Raw genomic sequence first — 25117 nt, 5'->3', positions numbered from 1 at the left:
GTTTGAGAGGCATAACTCACGTCGCGGTCAATTATCTCACTGTAGAGCCCCTAAGGATGAGAAGTATTGCTGCAAAACCTAATTAGTAATTTTTTAAAAATGTGTATTGTTTACTTGATATTCTATAATGACTTCCTCTGAGGCACTATGGCCTATCATGGCAGGGTCCTACTTAGACAATTTTTAGCAGCTCATTGACCTGATAAAAAGACCTGCCATGGTCTGTCGGCGCCCGGCAGCCACCGTTGACAGGATGGACTGTTTAACGTTTCTTTCTAAGTCATTATGGTATATCATGTCAGGTCCCTGGTAAAAGAAGTTTTTTTTTTCAGATTTAGAACAATCAACTCGATAGACCAAATAAAGAGCTCCTTCCAGAGCTGAATGGGAAAAGGCAGATCTCACAAATGCCCAGTCAATCTTCTGGCTCCATATCTCCTACGGGTTGGTTGATCCAGGCAACAATCTATAACTTAAAATGAAATTTTTCCATCATTGTCAAGCTTCCATTCAACATAGCAAGTACGAGTAGTTACCAGCATGGCTTAATTGCTGATTAAACAAAGAAGGGAAAAATACCTAAAATATATGAGACACTCTTCAGATCAGAAAAGAAGTTTCTTGAGACATTTAATTGAGTTAATTTTGCACTGAACAGATCATGAATTAAACTCATCAGAAGTTTCCCACCTCCCTCCTTCCATTAGCTGCTACCCAACTCCTGAGAGGTTGTTGTTAGGCTGAGAAGTTATCGAACCAATTGAGAATGCCACCGCTGGAGCCACCCACTCTTACAAGAGCTGGCAGGGGAAATTCCTAAAATATTTTCCCTAACTGGAGCTTCCAGAGGAGCACAGCGTAAGTGCAGGACACCCCCCAGTTCAGCAGGAAAATGGGCGCAAGACCTCGAGGCTTACTCAACAGTAGGTCAGCTCATGAGTTGAATGCCTGCTACCTGTGAGTTCACTGATAGGCGTGATTAGACAGAAGAACTATTATAAATGTAAAGCTGATGAGTTGCTTCGGTCTCAGATTTAGCATTTGATTCTCCAGTAAGAGGAGGACAAAAAAGAACACTTAGCTCAATAAAAATGCTTTGGTGACTTTAATTTTCTTTTTCAATAAAAGTAGGCACTTTAGGTATCATTCTTAGAGATCTTACCCCCTAGCTAGTCTAGGAAACCAAAAAGAAAAGAAAGGAAGGAAAAGAAAAAGCCATTTGGAGAGCACCAATGACAAAGCTTATGTTTCCCAGAGTAAGTGAAAAGCTAAAAGCAAATACATCAAAAATGTTTCCAAATTTAAATAGTTGTTTCTAGCAGCCTTAAAAGAAGTGATGGGAGACAATATTCTATTTGAAAAATCTGTTGTTTTTAACATGATGGTGAAAGTCAAAAATTCAAGCTGAGATAGGGTTCTAATAATTCAATCTCACCCTTTAGGATATAAACTAACCATCCTAAGGGTCAGAAAGGACTTGTAAAGACCTGTGCAATCCTCAGGTTCAAAGTACGTTTGTAGAAGTCACTGGTGGTCTTTTTAAACTTATCTCAGTACGTTGCATATCGTCTCTGGCGTTGGGGCAGGAGGTGCAGGATGGAGCAGGGAGAGAGGAACAATTTGAGATACAAATAGTGTAATTCCATTAAAAAATCTTCAGCAATCTTGAACTTACTTATCCCCTCAAATAAAATAGCCTACTCAGGTGTGCTCTTCACGTGAGGAGGAGGGGCAGGGAGCATTCCCAGGAGCACCTGGTATGAACAGTAAAATTTTAGCCCCAGGCAAATGTTCACAGTTGCTGACAGATCATTAACTATCCAGTGTTTCTAGAATGCATTTCATGAATTCTCACTTTGAGCGTACAAGGGAGTAAGTCAGAGACTCAGAACCTTCTATTAGAATTGCTACATATAAATGCACTTTTAGTCAGGAAGTGAGACCTACTGATTTTTTTTTTTCTTCCCATTCAGAACCTAACAGTGACACTGTGTGGATAAAGCTAGGAGTACACATAGAGCATCAAATTAGGAACGCCTGGGCTAAAAAGAGTTCTCTGACAGACTCACTTGGGTTAAGAGAGGAAGGAATGTACCAGATCAGAAAGAGTGAGAAAATTGAACTTTAGACAAATGAAAAGCTTTCACACTGGCAGAAGGAGATCTTTCTCTTATTCTTCACTGTCTAGATTTAATTAAATAGAGGGTTTTCATACCTGTCATGACTATCAGTTTTCTCTTATAGACCAGAATATAGTCTGCAGAAGAATCTGCCACCTTACAACCTATGCAGTCCAAATTATGGGGCTGGCCCACTGAAGATGGCCTATTAGTAAAATTAGTAAGTTAATTATTTCAGAGTCTCCAAGACCCGTCCTAAAATCATATGGAAGAGGGATACTGACCTACCCTTGTTCCAGCGGTGCAAAAATAAACCTGTGTTACTTTAGTACAGGTTTTTGTTGACGTGTACTGACACATGTCAGTTTCTCATTTAAGAACTCTTCCTATCTGAAGTCAAAGACAGTCTTCTCTCTTTGCTTCTAAATGGGTCACAGTTTTGCTTTTTCACCTTTAAATATTTAATCCGCACAGAGGATTTCCTTTTGTACGTGATATGAGGAGCTAATTTTGTCTTGGTTCCACCTGTAACTAGCATTTCAGTCCCATTTGTTGAGTGGTTCATCCTTTTCTGCTGATCTGTAACGCCACGTCTGTCAGATTTCAGATCCACACGTTTTCAAGGGTTGTTTCCAGGTCATCCAGCCTAAAAACTATGCCAACACCAACATCCCTTTTCAGTGAAATATTTGAACTTGGGAAGGTAAACGCAGTAGTTACATAACCTTGACCTATCATATTCAATAAGCGAGCAGTTGAAACCTGGTTAGAGAAATGAGAGGAACCAGTGGTCTGTCTGTGTGCACTTAATTTTGCAACTGTTTTTAAACTGAATTTTATATTTAGATGAGATTTTACTTCTCTATATCAGGAAATTCCAGATGTTTTAGGTTAGCAATTTCTTGGATAATCTGATTAAAAGCTTCCCCCCAAAATCTTTCTCCAAACATATTCTTCCATAAATATTTGCAACATATATATACACAACGTTTTATTAAATTTTTTTTTTTTTACAATTTCAGAGCTTCATGGACCCCTCAGAAGACATGGGCCTGGGTTAACAACAACCCTTATTTGATGAAATCTGTCTCACCTGCTCTTCATTCTTCTTCCAACCTTTATCCATCTCCCTTTTCCCCTTATTGCGCTCTTCAACATCTTTCTTTTTTTTTTTTTTTAACATTTTTTATTGATTTATAATCATTTTACAATGTTGTTTCAAATTCCAGTGTTCAGCACAATTTTTCAGTTATTCATGGACATATACACACTCATTGTCACATTTTTTTCTCTTCAACATCTTTCTAAATTTCCCACAGCACATATTTCTTTCAAAAGCATTAGAAAACATAGAAAAAGCAAACACAGCCAAAATATTCTCCAGAATGATCAACGATGCTATCACGTACGTCCAGGACTGTCCAAAAACACTGAACTTTACGATCCAGCCATCCCACTTTTGCACGAACAGTGTATCCGAAGGAAGCAGAGTCAGAATCTTGAAGAGACATCTGCACTCCCATGTCCACTGCTGCATTATTCACAAGAGCTGAAGTACCGAAACGACCTAAGTGTCTGTTGACAGATAAATAGATAAAGATAATAGTGTACATACAATGGACTATTTTTCCGCCGTAGAAAAGAAGGAGGTCCCGCCATTTGCCTGGCAAACGTGCATGACACTGAAAGTGATTATGCTAAATAAAATAAGCCAGACTGAGAAAGACACATACTGTAAGGCATCATTTTATATGTGGAGTCAATCGTATTTTAAAAGTCAAACTTAAAGAAACAGAGATTAGAATGGTGGTTGCCAAGGGACAGTGGTGGCGGAAATGGAGAGAGGTCAGTCACAGTGTTCAAACTTTCAGTTATAACTAAGTTCTGAGGATCTAACGTACAGCATGGTAACTATAGTTAATAATACCGTACTGTTTCCTTGAAATTTGCTAAGAGGGTAGCTCTTACGTGTTCTCACCAGGAAAAAAAAAAAAAAAGGTTGCTATGTGAGGTGATGAGTGTGTTAATTAACTTGATTGTGTGAATCACTTCACAACGTACACACATATCAAATTGTCACATGGCACCCTTTAAGTATATTACAATTTTATTGGTCAATTATACTTCAGTAAAACTAGAAAAAAAGATAAAACTGAATACATCACCATCTATAACATATACTATACCTATATGGTAGTAAATTGTATAAACAAACATTAAAGAATTTAGTTGTCACTTAAAATACTATTAGGAAAAGTTTATATGCAAACATCTTGATGGCTGATTTTAGAAAACTTTTTATCCAGATAATATTAATTGGCAGTTCCTGCGCACAAAAAAAGTTGGACGCTGTGACAAGCACTTTACATGTGTATTCACAACTAACCCCGTGAGGAAGCTACCGTCGTCACCCCCATTGAGCAACCTGAGGCTGAGATGGGTTAATTAACGTGTCAAAGACCACACACCTGGTAAATCATACAGCCAGGCAACCTGATTCCAGAGACCAAGCTGTTCATCAAGATGCTGTGTACTGCTTCCCAGAGGTCTTGACACTTTGTCAACACAACTTGGAAAATCTGCAAACAAAACAGGTTGATCTGATGCAAAACTTCTAGGACTCTCCGTTTTATTATTGACCTTGCCTGGAAGTCTTTGTATCAGTTTTTATGAAGACCAATAATTTATCAAACATTAGTTATGCTCTCTTAGGGGCCTGGCAATTCACAATTATACTTTTTCAGCATTGGACCACGTTATCCTTATGAAATCTATTATTCCAGTAGCTTCAATGAGAAAAAAGAAGCAAAAGGTCAGGAATTTGCTTAAGATTTCAACCTAGTCATCCTAACTCCAAATTTTTTAGTTCTCTTCCAACCTCTTTTCTCCCTCAGCTCTCATAAGTTACCAGATCTTACATCTTCCTTTAAAATATCTTGCTTCACCCCTTTTCATGTCTTCTACTAAAACTGTAATTCAGGTCCTCAGTATCTCACTCCTAGATTTTATCCTACCTCCAAGTTGGCCTCCCTGTCTCCAGTCCTTTCAACACAGCTTGCATGTCTTTTCCTTTGATGGCACAGCATGCTAATTTAATAAACAGTCTCTCTTGAAAAGAGACTTAAAAATATCCTATAGCTTTTTAAGACTCTACACCAAAATGTATGTAGGTGAAATTCCTAAAAATGGTTATATAGGAGCAAGCTTTGAACACTATATTCAGTCAAAAAGTTTCTCTATTTGCAGTAGTACTGGGGGGGATAAAAGAAAAAAAATCATAATTGAAGAAAAATTTTGATGATGTAGTTCTCTTATAAATTGGGAACAATGACCCTTGAAGGACCATAAAGAAAGTGAATGTCAAGATAATTTATTATTGTTACGTTATCTACCTCATTTTTCACTTTGTCTTACTGAGCTGTGATATCCTTACAAGGTACCAAATATCCCAAACATTAGTGAACGCTTTACCAGCGTGTAAAAGGCACGATAAAAAGGAGCTGAAACAAAGAGTTGGTGAATTTCTCCTCTACTGTTCTTCAGCATCAATCATGCTAACCAGAATGGGCACTGCCCATGATTACTGCTCAAGGTCTCAGATTTAGAACGTAGCTCTAGGTGGAATTTCCAAAGGTCTGCACCGCTTTCTGAAGCAGTATGTCCCTCCTTTCCCTAACTGACTGGGCTCCTTTTGTGATTTACAGTTTGTTTGTTTGTTTGTTTGTTTGTTTGTTTTTCGTTGTAGAAGAGCCAGTTTCTATGCATGTCGGTTGGACAAACACTTATATGTTATTGGTGGACGGAATGAAACCGGCTATTTGTCCAGTGTGGAGTGCTATAACCTAGAAACAAATGAATGGCGTTACGTGTCCTCTTTGCCACAGCCTCTGGCAGCCCACGCGGGAGCAGTGCACAACGGGAAAATATACATTTCAGGCAAGTCATCTCTCCACTTTCTGTGACAGAGCTCAGTTCCAAGGCGCTTTCTTGACTTGGGTGTCTATGTTGCATTCACAGGGGGTGTGCACAATGGAGAATATGTCCCGTGGCTATACTGCTATGACCCCGTTATGGATGTCTGGGCTCGGAAACAAGATATGAACACAAAACGCGCCATCCACACTTTGGCTGTAATGAGTGATCGCTTATATGCAATTGGAGGAAATCATTTGAAAGGTCTTTTTTTTTTCTTTTTTTAATCACAATAACATTTGCATCTCTTGTTTCTTGCTAAGGGGGTTTCTCATTAGATAATCATAGTTAACCAAGTAAAAAACATGTTGACCAAATAAAATCTACTCTGTGTAAATTAGCATTACCCTTGGGCGGGCACTTGTTTTGGCTCTCCTGCAGACAGAATTATTTTTAAGTTACCATACACATTAAAGAAATGAATAATGATGTCTACAGAAAATAAAAAATGAGAGCATTAATAACTGAAAAAGCACAAACAATTTGTTGTGACAATGAATTCAGTAAAATAAATTATTCCTTATTGCCAAAGTTATAATAATGGATTTTTTTCCAGAAAATTGTTTTGGTAATAATCATAAAGAACTGTAGTCATAGCTGCACGAAGATCCTAATATGAGATTTTTCTTAAAGAAAACAGTAGAATTTCATGTCTAAATTTAGAATTACTTCTTTGAAGAGTTGGATATCAAACCATCTATGAGTCTCAAATTCTTTCCATTTGCTTTTTTTTAAAATAAATATCATTTAAAGTATAGTATAGTGTTTAAAGTATAGTATTTTTAGAGCCATGCTTTGGTTCCCTTCCTTCCATGTGTACGTATATGACTGCAACTTTTTGTAGCTTGTGTGCATGTGTATAACTTCAGGGGCATGTATGTAACACTGAATTTGACAGGAGAGCAGAGGGACCTGTGATATTGACATTATGGAACTGCTTTGAGCTTCGGTCTCCTCATCTGATAATGAAGAAGCTGGTCAAGTTGATATCTAAAATCTCCTCCAGCTCTGACTTTCCATGATCCTTGAAACTGAACAAAATGAGAAAAAGGCCATCTGCGTATAGTACAGTAGGCCATTCTGTGCATTTGTTTTCCAGTCATATACCCATCTTTAAAAAATGGGTTAGATATAGACTTTTTTCTATTTTTTTCTAATACATACTTACCCCTAAACAATAAAGACTGGGCAAGTGTAATTTTTATGTAACTATTTCCAAGTTCATATTCAATTAAAGATGTCAGTACCCTAAGTCTCTGTCTGCTGCTCACCTTACCATGCTCCCCAATGGAAAAGACTTTTCTTTACTGCTTCAAACTCTACACTTTTCATTCTTTTCCCTTTCACTAGTGTTCCTTCATTTCAGTCCATACACCATTCCTTTACCTCAACATATTTGGTATTACCTTTGTAGCTTTCTACATTAAAATACAACTTCTGCTCATTTCTTTTGCACCAGAATGCCTAAATCTTTTAGGAACTTTTAGTATTTAAGGTTATATTGGACAGAAGAGACTTAGGTAATGACAACCTTAATGAGAAATAGCACACACATCAAAATTAGGTTGGTTCAGGGAGGCACTGCAGCCAGGAGGAAAGGGTATGGATTGTGCACCTACGCCTAGGTTTGACTCCCAGTTTTGCACTGAGAGTTATGTGGTCTTACTCTAGACATTTAACTCAAGTCTATAAAAAAGGGGGTAATTATCCTTTCTTTGATAATTGTGAGGGTTACAGTCAACAGGTATAATATACGCACTCGGTACAGAGAAGGCACACGTATCCTCCTACAATGCCACTAGAGAAGCTTGCCCAAATCCCCACTGCAAGTATACATATGCTTCAAAAATTATCATCGAAATCTTAATAGTAAACAAAAGGGCTGTACCACAGAGTTGCAATATGCTCATTGTTCTATGGCTCCCAAATCTGTGTGATTTATGTTATGTAAGAAGTTAGCGGCCTGAAGTAATCTGTCCACTCCTTCAAGAATGAAAATTTTCTAACTTTTGATCTATCTTCCCAATTCCTTTGAAGAATCCAGTATGTTGATTAATTTCATATCTGCATTGTGATTGTCAGCTAGCCAACATCCACAGAGTGCATTTAACTAGGGGAAAAAAAAGGTCTTTAAAGATCTGGTCTGCTCAGTGACCCTGAAGCTCCCACCAAGGATTTTTGACTCCCTAAATGAAAAGGCAGGCTTCGATGGAGTCCCGGCACCTGAGTTGTTCTGTGCAACCTAGTTACTGCCCCAGCCACTGAGAAATTTTACCAGAAGTGGCAGGAGAAGTCCCTCAGTGGAAGTGAACCCCCTCCTCTAAACCATGATCCTTAGTAGATATTAGAAACCATTCACACCATCACAGCTATTTATAAACATAGTCAGACTGTAAAAAAAAAAGTAAAAGATTTTGAGGGAGCTGAATATACACTTAACGAAAAGCAATAAAATTGAGTCTGTAAAAGTGTGACTTTTGAAATCTGTTCTCCTGGCTTCAAATCTCAGCTTATCTACTGGCTGTGTGACCTACTCAAGTCATTAACTCCCTCTGTTCCTCAGTTTCTCGCCTATAAAATGAATATAATGTTATAAACTACCTATAGGGTGATTGAGGGCATTAAATGAGTTCCTTTATATAAAGCACTTAGAAAACAACCAGCTTATCGCGAACAATCTATAAAATGCTTACTTTAACTATTACTATTTTAAACCTTTTTGATACAGTTTAAGTAAATCTTCACCAATACTCCAAGGTAAATCTACCTTTACCAATGACTTCTAGCCAGGCATTCTTGCTTTAATTAATCCAGAACATCCAGGGTTGGAGCTTTGAGGGGTTTTGCTCATTTGCTTATTTGTTTGTTTGTTTTTTAGGTCTTTCTGACATGTCTCCCAATTTCACCAGTAAATTTATACATGTATGTCTTCAAAGACACAATGACCTACTTCTTGGCTCAAGACATTTTTTTAAAAAGAAACTCTAGCCTTAAATTGGGACCCTGAGAGTTTATTCTTTGGTGATTCCATTTTGCTCTGTCACTTAGGTTTCTCCCACCTTGATGTAATGCTCGTGGAATGCTATGACCCAAAAGGGGACCAGTGGAATATTCTCCAAACTCCCATTTTGGAGGGCCGAAGTGGTCCTGGCTGTGCAGTGCTGGATGACAGCATTTACCTTGTGGGAGGCTACAGCTGGAGTATGGTATGTGGCCACATTTACCTCATTCCCCTCCTTTTTATTTGTGCTTACTTTTTGTTTCCCTCCAAATATGTTACCACCCACATATGCACCTTTTCAAAGTATCGTGTTTATATGCAAGCAGTAAATGAAGTCTTAAAATAGAGTCAGTGTGATGGCAACCAAGCTGGCTGGCTCTCTGGTCAGCTGCATCACAGGATGCGGCGGGTCTCTGCTTCCCTCCCGTCTCATCCCACGCTTTCACGACTCTGGCTTTCCAACAAAAAGTCAGACTGAAGAGGTTTTACAAATGTTCTGTTAAAATTGTTTGAGAGAGTCTGAAAAGTTTCTAGCCAGCAGGGCATGAAAAATGGAAAGTAATTTTTCAATACCCACAAATTCTATTTAGGATTATGTAACTTGCCATTGCTTTCCACTTTCCGGCAACCTCTTTGTCATGAAAATTTCCAAATACACACAAACACTGACAGTGCAATGGATGCTTATTAAGGCACCATCCAACGGCCATCAGCACTTTTCCATACTTACTTCACCTCTCCTCCCTTTAAAAAAATCTGCTTGAAGCAATTTGAAGCAAATTCCAGACATATTATTTCACCCTAAATGCTTCAGGATTCCTCTAAAAATATCATTTGTTTATGTATACACACTACCAGTATCACACTTAATAAAATTAACAATTCCTTTATATCCAATCCGTAGTTGAATTTACCCCATTGACTTGAAAGAAATGTATTTTTCAAACTGACATGTTCAAATCAGGATCCAACAAGTGTCACTTGTATTTGGTTATTATATCTCATACATCTCTTACAATCTGGAGAACAACACCTGCCCCTCTTCCTGTTCCATGCCATTGACTTGTTGAGAAAGCAGGGTCAGTTATCTTACAGACCATCCGACATTCTCAGCTGGCTAATGAGTTCCGTGCGTTGTCATTTAAAAGTAGTCCTCTGTCTCCGTATTTCCTATAGATTAGAAGTTAGAGATAAGGACTTAATTAAGTTCAGCTTTTTTCTGTTTTTAATTTTTTTTGTTATTTATTTACTATTAATTTATCTATTTATCTTGGCAAGAACACATAAGAAGGTGGCTGTGTAATTCAGATTACATCACGTCAGAACACACATGGGATCTCGTGGTCTGCACAGTCACTTTCTAAATGATGACTGTTCCTATATTTTCCTATTTATATGAGTTGGCTTTGTAAGATTAATTTGGGACTTTAAGAATATTAGTTTTATTTCCTTTGCATCCAACAAGATTATTATATAAAATTTTGAGGAGCTTTAAAAGTTATTCATTACATGGAAGTGAATACATAGTGATGTATATAACTGGATATCCATACATGTGCTTGTTTGCTGGTGCAAATTGCGAGCTGTAAGAGTATTTATGTTTAGGGGGAGGGCATAGCTCAATGACAGAGCATGTGCTTAGCATGTACAAGGTCCTGGGTTCAATCCCCAGCACCTCCATTAACATACATACATACATACATATATATATATATATATATATAAAAAATACTAATTTCCCCCTGCCCAAAAAAGAGTATTTGTGTTTGGAACCAGACACCAGGAGTACACTTTCAGAAAACAATTATGTTGGTTGGGATTTTTGTTTGTTGCTGATGATAAAAAGCAAAGCTGCTTTGTTTTAGGAAAGGAAATATTATACAAGCGCAAATCCCAGAAGCTGACAAAGGAAACAAGACTAAAGATGTTTTTTTCTTTCTCATGTGACTTCTTGAAAATCAATCAGTCAATGTATGAGGCAGTTGGTAAGCCTTCATTTCCAGTTTTAAACTGGTTTTGAACCTCATACCTGATTCTCTACAGTATTAAAATAAAAATGAAAAAGGGAGGTGACAATCTAGCGTCCAATTTACTTCAATTATTTGAATATTTAAATTGTTCTTTTTCTTTGTTTTTAAACTTAAACCAGCTGGATAATTTCCAGTTTGAGGTCAGTTATCCTAAAGGATATGTTCGTTTATCATCCAGAGTGTTCTAGGTGCTTGACCTTTATTGTTAGTCACACACACACACACACACACACACACAAAGATTTTGAAATCTTGCCAATCTCAAATTTTCCCTTAGAATAAAACAGTTTAAAATCCACTGCTTTCAGCTGGAATGTTTTAGCAAGCTCAGAGAAACAATAGTCTCTTCCCAAGGCAATGAGAAATAAGGTTGCCATTGCACTTTTGTGAACAGCCTTCCCTAAATGCTCTCTGCTGTGCAATTCCAGGGGGCCTACAAGTCATCTACAATATGCTACTGTCCAGAAAAAGGCACCTGGACAGAGCTGGAAGGAGATGTAGCCGAACCACTGGCAGGCCCAGCCTGTGCCACAGTCATCCTGCCCGCCTGTGTCCCTTACAACAAATAACCCCAGGAAACCCTGAAATGAACAGTGCCGCATTCTAGGAAGCGATGGCAGGTGACATCACTATGATAAGAGGAACGATACATTCTCATGGTCCAACTGCCGAAACCCACTCTTGGTTTCTGAAGATTTACAAGAAGCTGCAAAAGACAAAGGCCTGTTCCTGAACAGAAGCTGTGTCTGTGACTCGGATCACACCAAACTCCCTGTGGTGACAGACTCTTCCATTTCAGACTGGTTTTAACTTGTCCCAGCTTTACAGAAACTCCTCGTGCGGATCTCAGCTTTCCAAAGGAGACAGAGACAGCCCGGAAGCGCGCCCAGAGAGACCTCGGATCGGTATTGTGCGTTGTCGTCTACCTGCATGTGGTCTATGTTGAAGTTTCGGGGATATTGTGTTCATGAATGATGCAAAATTTGACCCACCCAGATCCTCACAGCGCATTACAGAAATGGCCACTTGATTCTAGATTCCTAACCTGTGGCTGTTTCACAGACTCCGTAGGCAACAGTTACAGAAAATCATAAGATTAAAGAGGAACAGTTTTGTTTCTGTATAACTTCATTTCCTATACCTTCTGCCCCTTGCCGCACCTCATGGGAACGGAGAAGAGAAAGATAATGGCTTTTGGAGAAATTGCTTTCCGCCCTTTAGGTTCCAGGCTAGCCAGAGTCATCATTTCTGTGTCCTCAATTTTATCCGAAAGATTAAAACAAAATACACCGTGTCACTATTCAGTTTACAGAGGCTCACGCGGTCTCATTTTGGGCAGCACGTAAGTACTGACATACCTGTTATTTGCTCCAAACGTAGGGCTGACAGAGTCACTCACACAATATTGAAGAGATTCTGGTAATAATGCACCTGACCCAAACTTACCCCCTGATAAAAACTGGGAGATTGCTTTCAGAAATTCGGGGATGAAAAGAAAGTATAATTTCTCTTAAGAAGAATTTCTGTCCCTAAAACACACAACTTTAAGAGACGCAGGAGCGTGTCTTAGAAGCTCCTGACAAAACACCTCCCCCTCTTCCTCACTTTCGGCTCTAGAAATGGCTCTCGGTTTGACTCTAGAAAAGCATATACAGACCCTCCTTCTTCCCCCAAGTCATCACATTTGTTTATCACCAGAGACACCTGGGCTCAGTTAAGCGAGCCATTCCTAGTGGGCTTGAGAAGCGTGATAAATTTAGGAGCAGAAGGTCAGGAGAGCATGAGACAGTCTCAGTGTGGCCAATCCAAAGAGGAAAAGTAGCAGGAGCTTGAATTCGATTTCCAAGCTCTTCAGAGCTAGAACAGCAACAGTTAGGGGTAAATCAAAGCCTCAAATATTCTGTGAATCACCCAGAGATGTTGTTGAATCCCTCAACAAGGGTGTCATTCAAAAACAAGCACATGGGGAAGCCACAGATTAAAAATGCCCTGGGGATAAGCTTCCACTGCAGGGCACGTCAAGATGGATGGGTGTACTGGAATCCAATGCCGTTTCTACAGTAAAGTGCAATCTTTGTTGTTTTTGTATTTATTTGTATGTTCAGATCCAAAGGATCCGTTGTAAAATATATATATATAAATATATATATCCAGTGCAATCAACTTTCATTTCTTTTTCCTTGATCACATATGAATATATAGAAAGAAAGAAAAGTTAACAGTACTTTGTGAGAAGGTCCCAGCTGACATCATGAAGAATACAAGGTCTCCTTCAGAATCTTTTATCGTCAACTGTCCCCATTTCTTCTGAAAGTCAGTTTATACAAGGATATTTGCTTTCCTTGGACTTGTTCTCCATTTATTTTTTATTTCTAGCCAAAATAAAGAAAAGCATTTATGAGAACTATAAGAAAAGCTTTCTGTATTGCAGAAAGACGCAAACTATTAGAAAGTGAAAAATGAATAAATAAGTCACAGAGAATGTAAATTTTGTACAGTATTAGAATGTGTAAATGAAGCTTGCTTGGAAGGGGAAAACTTTAAATAAAAACTTTATGTACTAATTCAGTTGTCTTTCATACTCTGACTTACAAAGCATATGTATAAATCTCTACATTAAATTGTTTGAAGGTCTGTAATATGCAAATGCGTAACTATTCTTATTCTGCAGGTATGCTTTACAAGTTTATTTAGCTCCCTGGTAGTATGTACATGTATGTAGTATGAGCAATGCTAAAAATTATGGAATGTTTCAGGAAAAGTGTTGTGAGTTCAAAATCATAAATTGAATCTGGCTTTTCCTCTATAAAAGTGTTACAGTAAGGCATATTATACAAGATCTAATAACTAAGGATTTCTAGAAATCACTAGAGGCACCATATGCATTAAACAATACTTGCACACTTTCTAAAGGATAAGTGAATTGCATATGTAATTAGGTCAGCTATCTAAATACATAGTGTTCAATTTTATTTTCTTTCTAGAAGTCTGAAAAAGAAGCTCTGCCAGGCAAGGAAAGGGGCCGTGGAAGACAATAGGGGAAACTGAGGTACGCGGCTGCAGGGAGTGGCTGGACAACCTTCCAGGCAAGGAGCCTGCATTTAAGCTAGAGAGAATTTACCTTATTGCTTCTCAGCCAGATCTACCATTCTTGATGGCTAAACCCGTAATTAAAGGATCATTTGAGCCTCCCTAACAGTCCACAGAAGCAAGAGTAATGGAGTTTCTCTCCTCCACTGGATCCTCACCTCTCCATGCTGGTATAGCGGGAAAGGCCCTTCTCTATGTGGCCTCTTCCCCTGAGCCCATGGTTAGTTGTTGCAGAACTTCGTCCAAAGACCCTTAGTCACCAAAAGCCCTCGTGCTGAGCAGTTTATATGATCAGTTACACAAATATACTTGTCTTTTTCCCAGCATCAAGGGACTACCTACTTTCAGTCCATAACTAGACTAAAACTGGCTAAAACTAGAAGCGTGAACATAAGGGCCACATTTTAAAATTAATTAAGCTGGGTCTGTGGTCTTAAAATTAGTACCTGCATTTGCTCCCATATTAGAGCCAAATTTATGTTTTCCTAACTCCTTGACACCTACTTCACTTAAAAAACTGTCATCTTTCTCCATATTGTACATATTGAGTATTTGTTGAACATATCCCAAAGGCATCACTGTAAATGCCAGACTTCTGATTAAACTTGGTTCTTTAATTCAAAGTATTTTTAAACGAAGAAGCAGACCAGCTAGAATGGGGTTGGTAAAGCATACCCAAGCCAATCAATACACACTGGTGGGTATTTTAATAGAATGAGGTCCCGTAGATGAGGAAGATCATGACTGATCAAGCCGGACTTTCTAGAAGCACCTGCCCTAGAGGACGTTGAAACTTGGGTGGAAAATAAAATGGCAATGAGAAACAGCAGAAAGGTTAGTAAAAGAAGAAAATACCCAGATACTGAGCAGGTTTGATTTGTACAGTTGTACGGCACTGCCCTGCATCATATGTTAAGTACGGACCACGGGTTGGGTGAAGTTTTTTAATGGTGTTATTCTATATTTGCTGACGCTACAGGTTTGGTGAGATAACAGAAGGTTCAGCTCTAGAGATCAAAAGGAAGTGCTTCAAGAATGCAACACCCCAGTGTGGGAATAAGGAAAAAGTCTTCTACAAATTGAAGCTGGAGTGGCTTATTCTAGTCCATTCTATTCTAGGCTATTGCCTAGCGTATATTAAGGACTCAGTAAATGTCAGTTCTTAACATCAGCAGTGGTTGCCTTACCTTAGTGTTTTTAGCTCACTAATGGTATTAAGAACAAGATGGCTGGAATGAGTTGACATTTAGGATTGTCTACACAGGCTCAGAAGACTTTTATCACTTCAAGTAAAGTGATCCTCGATGGTAACCTCCCCTTCCACTTTTTCAGCTGAATCTTCCTCTGTGACCTTCCAAATCCCCTACGGACAACAAAATGAAATATGGGACTAGGCATTGGGGAGAAGAAGATTTGGCTGCAGGACCAGGTCATCCTGCAGTTAGAGAGATGACAGGCTCCTGGCTTCCAATCAAGCCACTCAAATTTGGGACATTTGGGGACTGATTGAATTAAACCAGGAAAAAGGAATAAAGGAATAGGGTTTAGTTATGAATTTGAAGTTATTATATCAGCAATATTATAACAAACAACATAACACTTCCAGTAACTTAGTGCTTCTTATTAAGTCAGGCACTGTACTGGGCATTTGTACCTGTTCTCTTATTTATGCCTCTAAACAGCTCTATAAGGTAAATATTCATACACTAAAGTTAAGGACACATGCTCAGAAAGGGTAAACTATTTGATAAAGTTAAACAGCTCATAGGTAGCAGAGCTAGGATCCAAACCAAGACTTTCATCTAAGGCCATCTTCTAGCCGCCACACTCTCCTGCCCACAAAACAAATTTCTTAAATCAATCGATCGAAGTCATGGAGGAATTCCTGGTGGACTGACTGCTTTTTCCATATGTGACTAGGATGTGTTGGAGGGGAAAGTGAACAGTTAATGATGGTGCCTTGGGGCAAATGCTGCACTGTTCTTGTGAATGAACTACTGGGAAGAGTGAGCAGGAGTGGGAACTAGCTCTATGACCCTGGAACATTTAGTTTCTCCAACTTGAGTTCTGTCATCTCTATATGGAGTGATAATCTCTTCTTTAAAACAGCGTGACAATCATATGTAAAGAATGTGAAAATACTGCACCTTGCGCTAAAATAAATGCGGAAATGAAATGCACATACCAGCTATTAGGATGCAATCACTAAGTCCAACTTCTAACCTGGCAAAGATAGCTTGAAATCTGGCTTCAGTCTCCTTTTCAAGTCACATTTTTCTTTGCTCCTCTGTTCATCGAGCAACATGAATCCTTGCTTTTCCACAAACACAGCTATGCTTTTCCCTCTTCGCCCTTTTGCATCTCTCCATAGAAAATGCCATTTCATGCTCAACACAATCTATTAAAATCCTGTCCTTCAAGGTCACGTTCAAACTTCACTGCCTTCATTAAGCCTTCATGATCACTACAGTCCTATGTGATGTTTTCACCTGACTTCCTATGGTTCTCTTACTTTATATCTTCTACACTATTTGTAAGATTTGATGTCTTACTCCCTTACTAGATTCCGGGTTCCTTGAGGGTAGCGATAATTAGCAATATGTCTTTGCAAAGACCATACAGGTATGAGACATTTCTTAAAGGTACTAGGTTTTTAAATGATTAATATAATATAATCGAGTTATGGACATTTGGGGGATAAAAAAAAGTTACCTTTACTCTACCACGCAACACAGTAACTTGTCTTTTGGGTTCGGACCTCTGCCCAGGCTTTATCGTTTGCCCTTTTTGCATTCTGTACAACTGAATTGATTTCTTGATCTCTTAAATGTTTAGCATTTCATAAGCATGTTTCCATGCGTCTAGGTGGTGTTCACAGTAATTTTTAATAATCTCATGGTATGCTGAGCAAACATTCAAACGTTAGCAAGTTTTGATTTATGCACTGTGTCACATTCAGTCCTCAAACAGCATTCTTATGTGCTCTTTCTGATTCCTTCCCACCGATTTCACTCTACCTTTCCTGGTCTACCCAACTGCTAGTGTGGTTTACCCATAACAAACTCTGTGGAATACATGAAAGCTTCTGGCTCTCCAGAGATACTGTTTATTCCATCTCTCTGGTTCCTTTCCTCATTTAATTTTCCTAATGAGAAGTGAAGGCAACTCCCCCCACCTCCTAGCTCTTCCAGAATTGGTACATTGTACTTTCCTTGTGAATGGACTTAGACGATCAAGATCTCACTTCAGGCCAGATGGCATTCAGAGAGGTTGGCGGGAAGTTCTTTACTTGTTCTTACAAGTTTGTCTTAAATGCAATTCAGACTATTGAAACCAGCTGTAAATTTATTCACTTCTCTTCCAACATGATTGGCCATGTTAAATGAACTCTCAGAAAAGAAAGAAAAGAAACCACTTTAAAGCCAAAGGTCCTTGAGGCTACATGTCTGACGAGCAAATATAATCCAAGTGTCTGTCTGGGCCATCCCTTGGGTGGTCATCCTCTTTTCTAAATCTTCAGAGTATTTATTATCTGTACTGTTCACACAGCATATATCATATACTTTATTACACTGACAGTGTTTTATGATGTATTTATGGCATGTTTTAACTAACTCCCTTGGTATAAGATGGACAATGCTTGAAATGGTAGGTTTCCCCACAATATTTTGCCCACTGTGGTATTCAATAAGTGAGTAGTGGTTGATTTCAGAAGTATTAGAATCCCTGGAGTGGCAGAGTCATTTCCGACTTGGGAAGTTTATGCTCATCATCTTGAAAATGTAAACTGTATATGGCTTTTCTTAAAGATAATTCTGACTGCTACCAACATGACAAGCCCTGCAAATAGTCTTTGTATGTGTGTGCAAGCTAGTCGCCTTTGTCATGTTAACCATGTTTCCCCTATTTAATGACTGTGAAAACCAGAATTTTTATGCAGAAAGCCTTGTTTCTTTGTATAAAAACTCTACTATTATGAAAATCTTTGCCCCAGTACACAAATGGGGTCCAACTGGTGTAATTCTGATCCCAAATCAGAACACATACACAAATATTGCTTCAGAGGCAATCTCTTCACAAGTGGCAAGGATCAGTATACACGAACTCTCTTGGTATCCTCAGGGTATTATTATGTTTTATTCTGTCAGTCTTTTGTTCATCTATTCCTTCCACTGTGGACAAAGCTCTATGATGCGCCCTAAGAAGAATATAAATATATGTTATGTAAGTAACTATAGTGCAAAGTGCACACGCAGTAAAGACATCCAAATAAGGTGATGGGGGAGCTCCAGCAAGGAAGAGGTTATGTCCAACTAGGGGAATCAGGGAGTCAGACTGGGGCAGAGGAAGTATATAAAGTCAGTCCTGAAGAATAAGTAGAACATAAATGGATCTTCTTTCAGAAGACTTTACGATCATCTCCGGATTAGTGTATTGAATGGTGGTGTCATGGATGAAGAAAACAAACAAACAAAAAAATGTGAGGGCAAGGACTGTTCATGTTTAGATAGAATGATTAATCCACAGCAGGCCAAGACTCCCATATTTCTCAAGGCATTAGAGAGCTACAAAAGCAGTTAGGACTAGATGAACTCAAGTTCCAGAGAGGGAAGCAGTGTTCCTAGGTGAACTGATGAGATGGCCAGTATTTTTTTTCTCTGCGGATGTTTTACAAGTCCACAAATTGATCAGCCTTGACCCAAGTGGAAGACCAATCCTGTGGGAAAGAGAAACCAGCCAACTTTAGCTGTCACACAGAATTGGAGTGACACAATGGAAACTTGAGGAACCCTAAAGACATAACAGCTTTCCCTGGAGGGGAATATTTGGAGTTCCAGTGTTGTACAGGAGGATGGGGAACTAGGCCAAAACTTCTAGAAAGCAGGGGAAAACTCCCACAATCTCACAGTGCTTAGGAATTAAAGACTTGCCAGGTGAAGAGAATTGCTTCAAGTGCATGACTGCTCACCCCCTTAAGACATTTGCAAATTTTAAAGCTGTGTGAGTTGAGACGATAAAGAATTAAGTTGAAAATGGCTAAAGGGAAGAGCTGAATTTTCTCTGAACTTCAGGGCTGAGGAGACAAAGACCAGACTCTCAGCCAAAAGCCTGGCAGGGACTGCCCTAGGACTAGGGACCCCAGCCAAGCTCAATCCATGGCTGTGTTGAGATAATCACCTCCTCTTTCTATCTGCAAAACAGAAAAAGAAGGAAACCTTCTCTGATGGAAGGTAAAATTGTATCCAGCCACTACAGAACATTATTTAATGCACAAAACAGTGTGTTCAGTCCAAAACTACTAGACATGAGAAAAATACAACATCATATGCCCTGTTACCAACAGAATGAAACAGAGAATGGAAATAGACCTACTGCTGACCCAGATTTTTGAGTCTGCAAACAAATAACTATGATCAATGTGTTAAATAAAATATAGGAAAAGTGGACAAAATAAATTAAAGAATGGAGAATTTCACCAAAGTATTAGAATCTATCTTTTTAAAAGAATCAAATAGTTACTCTAAAACTAAAAAATTCAGTATCTTTAATTAAGAACCCAATGAATAGAGTCCGAGATTTGCAGATACTAACTACTATATATAAAATAGATAAGCAACAAGTTTATACTGTATAGCACAGGGAACTACATTCAATATCTCATGAACTATAATGAAAATGAATGTGAAAACAAATATATGTATGTATATATATAAAAACAAATACATGTATGTGTATATATATGTATTTGAAACAGGCTGTACACCAGGAATTGACACAACATTGTAAATTCACTATGCTTTCAGTAAAAAAGAATGAAAAAAAAAAACTCAGTGAAGTTGACAGAAAATTAGACATAGCAGAACACAGGATTGGTAAACCAGAAGAGAGGTTAATAGAACATACTCAAAATGAAGCACAAAGAGAAAAAATAATAGAAAAAAGTTTATATTGAAGTGTAAGAGATTTCTGGTACACACTTAAAATGTCTAACATATGTATCATTACAGTTCCAGAAAGAAAGGAGAGAGATGATAGGAAAACCATAGTTAAGAGATATTGGCCAAGAATTTTCCAAAACTGTTAAAGAATATCAACCCACAGTTTCAAGAAGCTCAGCAAATCTCAAGCAAGATAAATACAAAGAAAATCATACAGAACATTACAGTAAAATTCCTGAAGACCAAGCAAGGAATCTTAAAAAACAGCTAGACAAGAGAGTTACATTATTTTCAAAGAAACAACAATAAGACTTTGAACTTAGTTCTCAACACAAGTGATGAAAGCCAAAAGACTTTATAATAATGTTTTTAAAGTGCTAGAAGAAAATAAAAACCAACTCAGAATTCTATATCTGGGAAAAATATTCTCTCAAAATTGAAAATAACAAAAGATGGTTTCAGACCAATAAAAACAGGCAGTTTATTAACAGTAGGTCAGCACTAAAAGAAATACCAAAAAGAGATTTTTAGGAAAAAGAAAATAATCACAGATGGAAACATGGAAAAAACAAGAAAAAATGAAGAATACAGAAAATGATACATACATAGGTAACTCTAAGTGAATATTAATCATACAAAAAATAATTGTGAATTATTGTGAAATTTAAAATATAGAGAAATGAAAATGTGTAACAAGAATAATTCAAAGGAAGAAGTGGTAAACAGAGTTCAATGTTTTAAGTTTCTAGCAGTATTAGGGAAGAGATAAAAGAATTAATTTTAATAAGTCAAGGCATGTTATAATCTCTAGGTTAACCAAAACAATAATAAATAATAATAACAACAACAACAACAATAATATAAATGTTAAAATTAACAAATGAATAGGAGGAAAATAGAATAGTGAAAATACTTAATTAATTCTATAAAAAGCAATAAAGGAGAGAAAAAAGAATATAAAACAGACCAAATAAAAAGCAAAGAGTAAGACGAGAAATATAAAACTAAATATATCAGTAATTTCATTAAAGATAAATGGACTAAATACTCCAAGTAAAAGAATAAGATTATTAGACTGGTGTAAAAATAACTCATTATATAATCCTAACAAGAAACAAAATTTAAATATAAAGATATACCAAAAGAAAGCTGATGTAGCTGTAACACCAGTAGGTATATTTTTTTTAAAAAGCAGAATAAACAAAGTTCATCAAAATGAGTATGACTTCTTTCTACATTAAAAGCCTAGCATTTCTGGGCTGAAAATATTTTGGCATATTAGATGCTGTTTTACATTTTATAAATCAGTTGTAGTTAATCGGTATTTTAAGAAATTTGAGAAATTATTTGACATGAAAGCAAAAAGGAAAGAGAAAAAGAGAGATGATAAACAAGTAAATAGACATGATTGATGGCAGATACATAACAGATAATAGATCTTCTTGCCTATTTATTTTACATTCTCCCAGGTTAATATCTGTGGCTTAAATTTCTAAGACCTTTAGGCGCCCCCTCACAGTATTGTTTCTTTAAACGTGTTTCATAGTCTCTAGGAGGTCTGCCCGGCATGGCCCCCAATCTCTGCCCCCCACAAACACACAACTCTCATGAGTCTTTCCAAGCCAAGAGACACCACTATGGCTCCCAAAGCCCTAAAACCGTTGTGGGCTAGGCAGTAAAGTAACACTGGGGGCAGGATGACATATTCTGAGAATAAAAAGATAGAATCTTGTTCTGTAGAAAGAAAATACATAAAGGAATAGTACTGTTCATCCCAAAGTGGAAAAAAAAAGTCTTGTTTGGGGATAAAAAGCCAAGGAATATGCCTGGTATATACTACTATGGATGTCAGTTAACTCCGATTCAGGTTTGACTCTAAAACGTTAGCAAAGGCAGACCAAATGGATTGTGTGAGAGGTGAGTAGTTAATGGAAGAGGCAGAGAGTGTTAATAAATTCCAAAGGGCTTGTTCCATCAAGAAAGATTCCACTAATCTGCAGAAGCCTAACTCACAGGACCTCATAAGACATATTCTGTTAGTGTCAGTGTTCCACACCAATTACAGATTTCTGAAGGGCCATCAGAGCAAAACTGTGCCCTTAATATGTAAGCCGACACTGCTGTAACTAAGATTGCAATTGGACTGGGACAAATCTCTATGATCTTGATATATGAAAATCCAAATAGATGGTTTCCATAGAAATGAATACAAACATTTCCAAATTACTTATTCAGGATTAATCCACTGCAGCTCTGCAAAGCAAATACATTTGATGAGGTTCAGTAAAGCAGCCAATGAAAAATAAACTACAATTGTCCAATAAGGTAGTTCCCTTCACTGACAGAAAATCCATGCACAGTTAAAATGTGCTTTTAAGCAAAGTGTTATCTTTTAATTTCAAGTGCATAAATCCATAAAATTAATAACTGGAAACATCTTAAAGATTACTGAATGTGGTTTTAAATGAATGAAAAAAAAGGGAAGACTGTAACCACTGACTTTCTATCTAAATCTTGATTCTACTGTTTCCTAAGCTAGGTTAACTTGGACAAGTTAGATTCTTCACTCTAAGCCTTAGTTTCATCATCTGCAAAATGGGAGTGATAATACTTCTCTCTTTTAATTTTCTAAAATTTTACATTTTTCAGATGAAGACAGCTTAATGCAGAGTGATGAAGGGTTGTACTCAAGACCATCATTAGTAAGAGAAAGAGATAAATTCAGAATCCACGTAGTTGGCTTCACGGTTCCAAATCCATCCTCTTCTATTACTGTCCTGTTTTCTTTATGGTTGGGTTTCCATTTATACAAATAAAATTGGCTAGAAACCTGGGGAAATATCTAGACTAAATTATTTTTCTTCAAGTGTCCTGCTGATACAAGTTTACTCTCCCCCCTACCAAGTGTTTTGGTTTCAGATATCTTGTATTAAATCAAACACTAAAATTTGAACCCAAGGCATATGTAGTAGGATATTAAATGTAATTCTTCCTACTGTCTCAAATTAGATTTCAGCTAAGTCCTCAAAACTGAAGACAGTCGGCTCTAGAACTTTCAAATGACCTTCTTCAAACCCTGGAGGTTAGCTGGAGGCTGAAAATCTTCCTACCCAATTCTTTTTTCCCTCTCTCTTCACTGTGGTCAGACTTGAATTGCATTCCAGTGTAATGCCATTCCCATCAAAATCCCAGCAAGATTACTTATAGAAACAAGATTGTTCTAAAGTGTATATTGAAAGGCATAAAACTTAAAACAGCTAAAACTATTTTAAAAAGAAAAATAAAGTGGGAGTGTGAGATAACAGAAAATAGGTATTTTGGTCTCTGCCCCTGGTTCCTGGCACAGGGCTCCTAAAATCTCCATAATTTCCAAGTGACAAGAACACTTAGAGCATCTCTTGTTCTAATATTTGTGTTTGACCCCCTCCCTGACCCAGGGCCCCTAAAACCCTTGTAAGTTCCTAAGTGATAAGAGAGCTGGGAGCCTCTTCTGTCTGAATGAGGTGACTCTGGGTGAACTCCTGAATGGCTCCTAAATTGAGAGCTGGTCACCAGAAAGACCAAGCCACGATCAGAAGCTTGGAATTTTCAGCCCTGGCCCTTATTCTCTTGAGAAGGGAGAAGGGCTGAAAATGGAGTAAGGATGTACTATGCCTACGTGATGAAGCCCCCATAAAACCCCAGTAATAAGAGGCTCTGAGAACACAATTTGATGAACACATCCACACTGAGAGGGTGACCCACCCCAGCTCCACAGGGACAGCAGCTCTGTACTCAAGACCCTCCCAGGACCCTCGCCCTCTGTATCTCTTCAGCTAGCTATTTATCTGTATTCTTTATCACATCCTTTAATAAACTGCTAAACATAGGTGTTTCTCTGAGTACTATGAGCTGCTCTAGCAAATCAAATGCAAAGAGGGGGTCATTGGCACCTCTGATCTACAGCAGGTCGGTCAGAAGCACAGGTAGAACCCCAGGCCTGTAACTGGCATCTGGGTGGGGGTGGCCCTGTGGGACTGAGCCCTTCACCTGTGTGATCTGACTCTATCCCTGGGTAGAAAGTGTCATAATTGAATTAAACTGTAGAACACCCAGCTGGTGTTGCAGAGAATTGCTCAGTGTGGGGAAAACCCTCCTCAAATTTGATGACCAGTAGTGAAGAGTTTTATGTGAGTAGTGAAGGAGACTCACAGGGAAGACACACACCATAGGAAAGAACTGGGATTTTCCCTACATAGGAAAGAAAAAACTAAGTTTTTCCATTTGGGGGAAGAAACAGTCTACCCAGTTTCAAGATGTATTATATAGTTACAGTAATGAAAACTGTACAGTGATGGCAGAGGAATAAACACAGAGATGAGCGGGACAAAGCAGAGAACCCAGAGATAACTCACACCAAGCATGCCCAACTGATTTCTGACAAAGGGACAAAAACAATTCAATAGAAGAAAAACCACCTTTTCAACAAATGGTGCTGGAGCAATTGGACACCCATAGCAGAAAAAAAAAAAAAAACACCTTCAGTTTTATAGACTTTATAAAAATTAACCCAAAATGAATCAAGGTCTTAAATATAAAACAAAACTAAAACTTTAAGAAAAAAAATAGGAGATAATACTTGGATCCAGGATTAAGTATAGAGTTCATGGATTTGACACCAAATGTATGACATATAAAGAGAAAAACTGATCATTTGGACTTTATCAAAATTAAAAACTTTTTCTTCATGAGAGATCCTGTTCAGAGAATAAGACAAGCTACCATTTGAAAGAAAATATTTACAAAGCACATATCTGGCAAAGGACTAGTATGCAGAGTAAAGAACTCTCAAAACTCAACCGTAAAAACATAAACAACCCAACTAGAAAATGGACAAAAGACACAAACAGACATACAGATGGCAAATAAGCACATAAAAAGATGCTCAACATCATTAACCAGGAGAGAAATGCGAGTTAAAACCAC

At 37.9% G+C, this 25117-nt stretch overlaps 1 protein-coding gene and 1 long non-coding RNA gene across 2 annotated transcripts in view; one reads left to right on the top strand and one right to left on the bottom strand.

The window, feature by feature from the left end:
- KLHL14 (kelch like family member 14) overlaps positions 1-13729 on the top strand; it is an 86169-nt gene extending 72440 nt beyond the window's left edge. Inside the window, exons 6-9 of the mRNA XM_032467182.1 lie at positions 5866-6056; positions 6138-6296; positions 9141-9298; positions 11552-13729. Of these exons, the coding sequence (XP_032323073.1) occupies positions 5866-6056; positions 6138-6296; positions 9141-9298; positions 11552-11692 (649 nt within the window). The 3' untranslated portion in view covers positions 11693-13729. The remainder of the gene's footprint in view (positions 1-5865; positions 6057-6137; positions 6297-9140; positions 9299-11551) is intronic.
- Positions 3084-25117, bottom strand: part of LOC116659532 — a 134737-nt gene continuing 112703 nt past the window's right edge. Inside the window, exons 3-4 of the long non-coding RNA XR_004314892.1 lie at positions 4589-4699; positions 3084-3695 (exon numbers count right to left, since the gene is read on the bottom strand). This is a non-coding gene — a long non-coding RNA (uncharacterized LOC116659532). The remainder of the gene's footprint in view (positions 3696-4588; positions 4700-25117) is intronic.

The sequence above is a fragment of the Camelus ferus genome, chromosome 24, assembly GCF_009834535.1.
Source record: "Camelus ferus isolate YT-003-E chromosome 24, BCGSAC_Cfer_1.0, whole genome shotgun sequence".
NCBI lineage: Eukaryota > Metazoa > Chordata > Mammalia > Artiodactyla > Camelidae > Camelus > Camelus ferus.
The sequence above is the reverse complement of the archived record's forward strand: the minus strand, read 5'-3'. Positions and strand labels throughout refer to the sequence as shown.